Source organism: Mycteria americana, chromosome 16, assembly GCF_035582795.1.
Source record: "Mycteria americana isolate JAX WOST 10 ecotype Jacksonville Zoo and Gardens chromosome 16, USCA_MyAme_1.0, whole genome shotgun sequence".
Classification (NCBI taxonomy): Eukaryota; Metazoa; Chordata; class Aves; order Ciconiiformes; family Ciconiidae; genus Mycteria; species Mycteria americana.
The window spans coordinates 10,408,838-10,418,027 of record NC_134380.1 but is presented as its reverse complement, the minus strand read 5'-3'; the positions used below and the strand labels follow the sequence as shown (position 1 = coordinate 10,418,027).

Sequence of the window (9,190 nt, the reverse complement as noted above, 5' to 3'; positions counted from 1 at the left end):
CAGAGCCGGCCCCCTGTGAAACTACAAATCCCAGCATGCCATGGGCCGCCTCCCGCCGAGCTGCTAAGGCGGGAGCGCTTGCAGTCTTCCCGGCGCCGTCCCTGCGCGTTGAATGCCGGGAGTTGTAGTGTTGAGGCGGGGACCGGTATTTGAATATGTGACGCCTGGTCTGTCCTTCCGGGAGCACGGGGGAGGTGCGTTCCCCTTCATCGCGAGACGTGCTGCATTTCAAACTGGCCAATCAGGAGGTTGCTATGGCTCGAACTGGCCAATGGCAGAGCGAGGGCGCGGGAAATTTAAATCCCGCCTGGAGCGGGCGGGGGTAGTGCAGCGTGCTCGCAGGCTGGGAGCGGCGCGGCGGCGGCAGGACGGCTTGTGCGCGGAGCCCGCGGCGGAGGTGCCCGGCTGTGGGGGCAGGAAGGGAGGGGGAGCCTGTGGCAGCGAGAAGCCGGGTGTGGGGCAGCGGGGATGCAGCCTTGCGCTGGCCTGTTAGAAGGGACTGGGCTCCGTCGGCGATAGGGCAGACCGGCGGGCCTTACGGGGAGCTCCCTCCGGAGCCTTTCGGGCCTCCGCGGTCACAGGCTGCTGCCTGGAATCGGGCTGCTAGGGCTGGCGCGTTCCAGAGCGGGCTGTGTGTTCCAGCTGAGCTATGGCCGCGATGAGGCTAGTCCTTATGCAGCGGGTCACCCTGGAGCTGGCCAAGGTGCAATGGCCTGCCTCGTTACCAGTGTAGCTGCTACTGTGCGCTGCTGGCTGCGCCGGCACAGCAAGCCCCCCCGGGGGCCTTCCCAGTACGAGATCCCGCTGTTCCCCTCAAAGGAGGTCGGGGTGTGACTGGATGGGGTGCCTATGCAATATTAGGTATACGGCACAGTGAAAATAGTATTTAAAAATGTATGTGTGCCGTCTATGGGAAGGAAGACCAATCTTGCTCCTACAAACAATGACTGATAACGTTTGTGGCTGGAAGTGTCATCAAAAGATGTCTGTGTGTCGACTGCTTTTGTGTTAATGCTAGAGCTTGCTTGTAACAACCAGGTATTTAGAGACAGCTGTTATGTTACTAGTATCTTTGATCAAGTCAGAGGCTGTTATTGTATCTAATACGGACAAGTGTCCCTCATTCTCAAGTATTCATCTCAGTTTTTAACTTTTGTGGAGTAAACTTACTGTTTATTGCTTGCTTTGTTTTCAGGCTTGTTTTTTATCTGTTTCTCTCAAAATCTAATAAGCAAGATGTCTACTAATGAGAATGCCAATGTAGCAGCAGCTCGCTTGAACAGATTCAAGAACAAAGGAAAGGATACTACAGTGAGTATTCTGACACAATTGGTGTTTTAGCTAGCCATGGTCTCTTTAAACATGAGTTGTAAAAGCCAAGAGCTTACTATGAATGTATATCCTCCAGGAAATGAGAAGGCGGCGTATTGAAGTCAATGTAGAGCTGAGGAAAGCTAAGAAAGATGACCAGATGCTTAAAAGAAGAAATGTTAGCACTTTACCAGATGATGCTACTTCTCCCCTTCAGGAAAACAGGAGCAATCAGGTAAGCAGGTTCTCAGAACAGGTACACTTGGAGGTCTTGCAATATAAGCTCAGGCAGCCACACTAGTATTAATCCCTTCTCATGTGGGACACAGCACTACTACATATACATTACCAACTTAAGTTTATACTACCAACTGTAATGGACAACACCCTTAAAAAGTAGTTTAGCCAGTTGTGTTTAAGCCTACTGTATCAGTGTAACAATGGTCTGAAGCACTTGATTTAAAAAAAGCTTTCAGTAGTTTGGATAACTGTAGATAAAGATGTAGCTGATGAGGTTTTGGAGTATCACATGGTGGTATAATCTTTTAATAAAGGAAGTCGTTGTAAACTGGAGTCTGTTCATAGCATTGTATAGAAGGCCTCTGTGGTCATGAAGACACATGCCTCTCAACAAAGTACTCATGTAACTTCATATTGTACAGGTTTCAGCACACTGGTCAGTTGAAGAAATAGTCAAAGGAGTTAACAGTAATAATATGGAGCTTCAGCTACAGGCTACTCAAGCTGCCAGGTAAGGAGTTTAGAGGTAACCAATTCTGCTGTGCAAGCCAGTAACTAGGCAAGGTAAAAGAATTGGCTTATGAGCCAAAGTGTCTGCTTATGGCAGCAGCTATGGCTTCTTATCACACAGTATTTCAACAAACACCTGAGTCAGCTTTCTATACAATGTTTAAGTATACCTAATTTAGTCAAAGTTTTATTGAAACAATGTGGTTTTTGAATGTTTAAATTGCCTGAACGTTTTACCAGGAAGTAGTAATTCTTTCTAGTGGTTTTGGGGTGGCAAAATAAACAGCAGTCCATCTTAGAGTTGTAGAAGTAATAATAAAAAACTCTTTGTTATAGCAAAATAAGGTATCTTTAAACTGTGTTAACACTTGACTGCAATATTTAAGTGCAGTGATCTACCTTAGAATTATGTCAATAGTAAGACGACCGGGGCTTGAAGTATGTCAAATTTCCTTCTCCTCCCAAATCTAAAGTCTCCTTTAGCAAGCTTGTATATTGCTGCAGTGCTGCTTCTGGCAGTCATTAACCTGTCTGTGGAGGAAACCTCTAGCAGTTAAGATGTATTATGACTCTTGCAGGTCTGCTTTATTTCAGAGTCTGAACAGAACCTTTCATATAGTGAAGATGCGCCAAAACCAATGTTAACAGAGGTTTAGGAAGCTAGTGTTCAGCTTGTCTGTAATTCTCCTTCACATCTTGTTGTGTTGCCTTCTCTGAATGTTCAGGCAATGCTGAACCTTTTCTTTTTTAAATACGGATCTTTTTAGACTGTTTAATCTGTTGTTCAGATCTCTGCAGGCAAAAATAATGCTTTCTGTTTGTCTTCCTCCTTAGGAAACTCCTTTCAAGAGAGAAGCAGCCCCCCATAGACAATATAATTCGGGCTGGTTTGATTCCAAAGTTTGTCTCCTTCTTGGGTAGAGCGGACTGTAGTCCTATTCAGTTTGAATCTGCCTGGGCGCTTACCAACATTGCTTCTGGCACATCAGAACAAACAAAGGCTGTAGTAGATGGAGGAGCTATTCCAGCCTTTATTTCACTACTGGCCTCTCCCCATACTCACATCAGTGAACAGGCTGTGTGGGCGTTGGGAAATATTGCAGGTATGTCAGTATGCTACACAACTTTCAGACCTGTTCCCTTGTTTAAAATAGGAGGATGTTACTACTGACATGTCATGCAGCATGCTGAGCTTCTTGGGAACTCTGCCTTAATGCTTTGCAAGTAAAGACATGCTCTGCAATGTAGAGTATGCTATGGACAAGTCTTTATCTTCAGAGCTGGTATAAGATGTCTTGTGCAATACCTGGCAACCTGTGGGTTGCATTATGTGGATTGCTTCCATATTTCAGTTCAGTTTTCATACAGCTATATAACTATGCTACAACATAGGGCTTTTTCACATATCTTGCTGGATGTTTTTGCGATTTATCAATGAGCTCTGCTCTGTGTGTTGACTAGAAGGGGGAAGGGAGGAAGCAGATGGCTCACATAATTGTGTATGTGGTGGCCAATATTCCTTGCTTTGAAACAGCTACTTACTGATGCAAAAGTATTATATACTTAAGTTTCTCATGCACCTTTCAGGATTACTTGATCTGCCAGTGTTGGATCCTATTCTTTAAAAAGTCAAAATTAATAATATAGTTCTAATACTGTATTTACTCTATTATGGCTTCCAACAGCTGTGCCTTACAGAATAGTGAATCTTCAGACAGAAAATGAGCTCAATAAAAGCCTTGTTTGATTGGAGTTTTCTTAAAGTTTGTCCTTCAGAGTTTAAAAAAACTCAATTATAAGGTACTTTTTGCAGCTTGCAATAGAATAATTCAGTCAAACCTTGACATTCCTTCAGCATTATACTATAGAACCCAATCATGCAACCAATTATAATAATGCATTTGAAGTCCTGAGTTACAGGAAGAACTCTGTTCTAGTGGTATGGCTTAGATATGCTTTCAAAGAAACACGCGAGGCCCTGCTTAGTTATGAACTCTAAGGAAAGCTGTATAGAAAACATACACTAAATTACCTCATTTTCCAAGAGAAAAAATTAAGCTCAGTGGCTTGATTAGAAAAACATATGCTTGTCATATGACTTAACCACGGCAGTAGTCCTTTTGTCCTCTTATTTCTTTTTATTTTATCCAGCACTTTTTAAGCAGTAGAAGAATTCATCTAACACATAATGATTCTGTATGCATACATCCCTCTATTCTGGTCTTCACCTGGCTATTTTTCTTGTTTTCTCAGGGGATGGTTCTACCTATAGAGATCTGGTTATTAAATTTGGTGCAATTGAGCCACTACTGAGTCTACTAGCTGTTCCTGATCTCTCTTCTCTGGCTGTAAGTGTGCAGTATGATTTGGGTTGCAGTTACTAATAAGTGAGCAAACCGGCTCAAGTAACTAAACAGTTGCTAACCATTTATCTCAACTCTTGCAGTCTGGATATTTACGCAATGTTACCTGGACCCTCTCAAACCTGTGTCGTAATAAGAATCCTGCACCACCCATAGAAGCTATTGAGCAGATTCTTCCAACTCTTGTTCGGCTCTTACACCACAATGATCATGAGGTGTTAGCAGACACATGCTGGGCACTTTCCTATCTAACAGATGGTTCCAATGACAGGATAGAAGTTGTAGTGAAAACTGGATTGGTGCCACAACTTGTGAAACTCCTGGGATGTAGTGAACTGCCAATAATGGTAAGTAATCAGACATGCAGATTTCTGTTGCTTGATTTGAGTCAGGAATAAAACTGCAGTTAGAATAGTGTCCATGTAACTGAATAGTTCTTTTCATACATAAATCTGATGCTTGTTCCAGGTTTTGTGTAGGTAAGACTTGAGCTATCTTGCCTGGACACTGCCCCACATGAGGCATAGACTATTGCTGTCAATGACTATCAAGCTTCTTCACATAATCATTGGATTTAACACACAGGCTAGCACAACAGTCAACATTCTTTAAAGCTTGCTTTTAACTCTAAACTACTGTTGCAAATCCAAATTCTAGGGACAGTGTTTAGAAGTGGGTTCTGTGCACACTATAATTACAGTATAACAAAACTGCATTAGTACTTAGGAGATGGTTTTCCTAAGCTCTGTCATGGGTAGTTGTTTGCGGATTGGCCTTGGAAGGTGTGCAGTCTTAGCATGCTTAATGTCTGCATATGTAATGCTAATGAGAAGCTTAAAGTTCATCAGTGCATAGCATATGCTGTTAACTGGGAAGGCTAGAGCGGAGGAGGGTCAAGTATGGCTGTATTTGTTCAAGCACAGATTAGACGATACCAATTTTCCTAAGTACTGTTTTCATATTTGTTTCAGACTCCTTCATTAAGAGCCATAGGAAATATTGTCACTGGTACTGATGAGCAGACGCAGATTGTTATTGACTCAGGAGCACTATCTGTCTTTCCAAGTCTCCTTTCTCATCATAAAAGCAACATTCAGAAGGAAGCAGCATGGACAATGTCCAACATCACTGCTGGACGACAGGACCAGATTCAGCGAGTTGTAGACCATGGTCTTATACCTTATCTCATTGGTATTCTGAGGAAGGTAAACAAACTATTTTTACTACATTGAGGCTTTTGCTATTACTACTACTCTCTGTGTTCAAATACCCTGCTGTTACCTTCACAGGGGGATTTCAAATCTCAAAAGGAAGCCGTGTGGGCTGTGACTAACTACACAAGTGGTGGAACAATTGACCAGATCGTGTATCTCGTTCAGGCTGGTGTTGTTGAACCCCTACTGAATCTCCTCTCTGCTAAAGACAGCAAAACCGTGCTAGTTATTCTGGATGCTATTTCCAATATTTTCTTGGTATGTGGATTCGGTGTACTCAATCATTGTCCAAGTTGTCACTAATGGTTCTCCAGTAGTTGGGGACATAGATCTTTCCTGAGGTTATTCCATGCTTGTCTCTTGCAGGCTGCTGAGAAGATTAATGAGACTGAAAAACTTTGCCTCATGATTGAGGAGTGTGGAGGTCTAGACAAAATCGAAGCTCTGCAGTCACATGAAAATGAACAAGTGTACAAAGCCTCATCCACCCTGATTGAGAAATATTTCTCAGCAGAAGTAAGTGGCTGCAGGATGGGATTTTTCCACTCTTATTTTCTATTCTAGCACTGACTGCTAGGTTGAAATGCTACTGCTCTTTCAAAACTCTTTTCTTTTTCTTCTAGGAGGAGGAAGACCAAAATGTTGCACCAGAATCTACTGCTGCCAGCTACACTTTCCAAATTCAGGGCAATACTCCAGATACTTTTAACTTCTAGGTCTTGCATATACTGCAACCACCTACAAGTCACTTGGCACACAAATGACTGCCACCTCTTGTCTTAATAGTTCCTCTTGTTTTTTACTGTGTTTTTTTGTGACCTCTGTAGCACTTTGTCTAACTGAAACATACTTGAACAGTTCAAAACTGTACATATTATGTGAATTTCTAACTGTAAACTTCTTTCTGAGATACTTGTAAATACTTGTTCTCTTTCTGGCTCTTACTGTCCCTGTCAGGCATAAGAATGCAAGTGGGTAATACAGGCTTCTCGCAAAGCATGAGCCACTACTCTGCAACCCTCTTCATAACCTATTACATTCTACATAACCTATTGCTGTATACTGAGTAGGCTTTTAAAGAGGATTTATGTTTGAAGTTCAATAAAGTGGTATCAATATATCAAACTGAACTGTGTCAATTGCTCTCTTAAAAGGTGACTGATATGGTAAGTATACTTAATCAGGAATGTGTAATGGCAAGAATGCAGATCTAAACCATGAGAGATTCAAAGCTGAAGATGGTGGTTTTAAAACGGCTTGATCACCCCCAGCTCTGACTTCTGCATATAGCAGCCTTCTATTACTGCAGAACAAATGAATTGCTGCTTCTCTCTAGATATCTCTTACAGAAATCTGATCAGTTCTACCCTGCTCATAACTGAGCTAAACTATCTTCTGCCTTTTGGAGACATATTTAAAGACTGTAGTAGCACTACTTAACTGCAAGTAATAGTGTGGAGGAGGGGTAAGTACAGCAGTTAACCAATTGTAAGTATGTTCAGCTAGCCTTAGCATAGAGCAGAGGAAATGCTTTAAAGCAGTTGCCTGCTCTAGAGAGCAAAAATGAAGGCCTCATCTTGCAATCTATTGTCCCTTTACTTCTAAAATCATTACTTATAGTAACCTGCCTCTAAAGGTGGTTGTGCAGGGTGGGGTTTGGGGGAGTAGTGGGTGGAGAGAAAGAACTATAGTCCTGTTCTGCAGCTTTTTGGAAAAACTTGGATTGAGCTATTTCATTAGCTGGAGCCTCCTGGGAATCAATGTGTCTGAATAACTATATTGACTCAGCTCTCTGAGCGTCTCTTGCTCTTAGACCTCTGAGAGGTCAGTTTTTCATAACCATGACTTGTATTTGGAATGTAGCATGTCACTTCAGTATTGTATGTTAGATATCCCTTCAATTCCCTATCCCTTCAAGGTAGGGGGAAAATCTAATGTGTAGGCACTTTGGCCTTAGGCTTTGCTTCTGCCTTTATGGGGAGAGGGAAATAAAAAACCCAAACACATACAAAACAAAAAACATCCTGTGTATTCTGCTAAGTGAACCTGATGAAAGAATCTGGTTTTTGATCTTGTGCATTAGTCTGCTTGTTGTGCACTTTCAAGTCTATTTCAAAGTGCATATACATATATTAGTGGATTTGGGTGGAACTCTCTTTAAATTCTTCATTCAGAATACTTGATCTTAAAAGGACACTCTTTCTAAACCTAGATTACCATTCTCATATACTGCTACCAAAGACTTCTTTAAATGAGCTATTGCTAATGTGGAAGATGCCACTCTCCCATTACTGCAGTGCAAGTCTACTACATATTTCACATTTGCTTACAAAAATGGTACCGTCTGTCAGTGGAGGCTGATGATTATGTATGCAGCCACATGACTTCTCTGGGCAAGCCACTTGCTTGGATCTCAGTACTGCTGCATGATTATAATGTTACAAAAGGTAGCAGATAATTTGTCTGCATGTACATTCATCTCTCTTATGGTTAGCAGCAATAATGTTCCCTGCAGAACACTCACTTGTGAACTCACCTGCATAAGTATACTTCTGCTGGGTTATTTAAACCATTTTGTTCATCCATCTAACTCAGAACATGGGTATGAGACACTTACATGGCTGTCACTGGTCTATCAACGGGGTTGCAGTTTTTGCATGTCACAAAAGATATTATCTTGCAAAAATCACAATATCCTGAGCTGATTAATGATGACTTTATACTTTTGACTGTGCCATTTTAACTGCTTTTTCTTTACCCCAAAACAAAGCTGCAGCAAGTAACAAGCTTTACAATAGGAGTCTTTAAAGACAGTCAGCCTAATGGCTACTGTAACCCTATTGCATCTTCTGCTTGAGAAGTTGATGCCAGTGTTACTAACCTTCTGTCTCCGTGCCTGTGCTGCCAAAGAAGGGTGAGACTGAACTGTGGCTGCGGCACATTCCCAGCCCTGCCAGCCTTCTGTACTAATGGGAGAGACTGCAGGTGGCACCCAGCACCTGCAGAAGAAGCTGTAGGCAGTGCCAGACTGAAGAGCAGAACGCAAGTCTAACACCACAGACACTGCAACGCCCTCGGGACCAGATTCTGGTATTATCTTAGCAGTACCCGTGCAAAGTAGAAAGAACCATCTGCCTTGCAACGCTGAAGCCTTTCATGTTCTGGGGAAAAAAACTAACCAAATAGGGCTTTTATGCATCTGCAGTGAAGCCTCAGGTGTCCTTTGCTTTGTTGTCAAACCTTCAGCTTTGACCTGAAAGCATCAGTTATAAAATAATGATTTTCTGTGTAACTCTCTGTAGAGAACTGAAAGAGTTAACCTATATAAAAGCAATTATGCGAAGTCAGCTTTCATAAATGAAATCATTGCTTCCACATAATTTATGTTTGTGGGTTTATAAGGGTAATGACATAATGACTTGTGAAACATAATTCAGAATTCTTGAGTTAATTTTAGATTTCTAACTCTGTAAAATATCGCATTTTCCTGTAGAGGGTGCTACAGGCAACCACACAGTCTCATTTGCTTCGAAGAGGTTGATGTGGAGTTTC

General features: G+C 42.1%; 1 protein-coding gene across 1 annotated transcript; it reads left to right on the top strand.

The window, feature by feature from the left end:
• The first annotated feature begins 1,182 nt into the window (after positions 1 to 1,182).
• On the top strand, positions 1,183 to 6,756 carry KPNA2 (karyopherin subunit alpha 2). Its single transcript, XM_075518770.1, has 10 exons — positions 1,183 to 1,311; positions 1,409 to 1,546; positions 1,974 to 2,062; positions 2,896 to 3,164; positions 4,315 to 4,409; positions 4,508 to 4,771; positions 5,396 to 5,629; positions 5,714 to 5,896; positions 6,005 to 6,154; positions 6,262 to 6,756. Exons 1-10 carry the CDS (start codon positions 1,237 to 1,239, stop codon positions 6,352 to 6,354), a joined length of 1,590 nt encoding a protein of 529 aa, XP_075374885.1. The 5' UTR covers positions 1,183 to 1,236; the 3' UTR covers positions 6,355 to 6,756.
• Positions 6,757 to 9,190: the final 2,434 nt, after the last annotated feature.

What these genes read in the sequence shown, in the direction of transcription:
- KPNA2 (XM_075518770.1), top strand. Translation starts at nt 1,237, where the DNA reads ATGTCTACTAATGAGAATGCCAATGTAGCAGCAGCTCGCTTGAACAGA. An exon ending in CAGGCTACTCAAGCTGCCAG is followed by an intron (nt 2,063 to 2,895) that starts GTAAGGAGTTTA and finishes CTTCCTCCTTAG; the next exon opens with GAAACTCCTTTCAAGAGAGA. An exon ending in AGAAATATTTCTCAGCAGAA is followed by an intron (nt 6,155 to 6,261) that starts GTAAGTGGCTGC and finishes TTTTTCTTCTAG; the next exon opens with GAGGAGGAAGACCAAAATGT.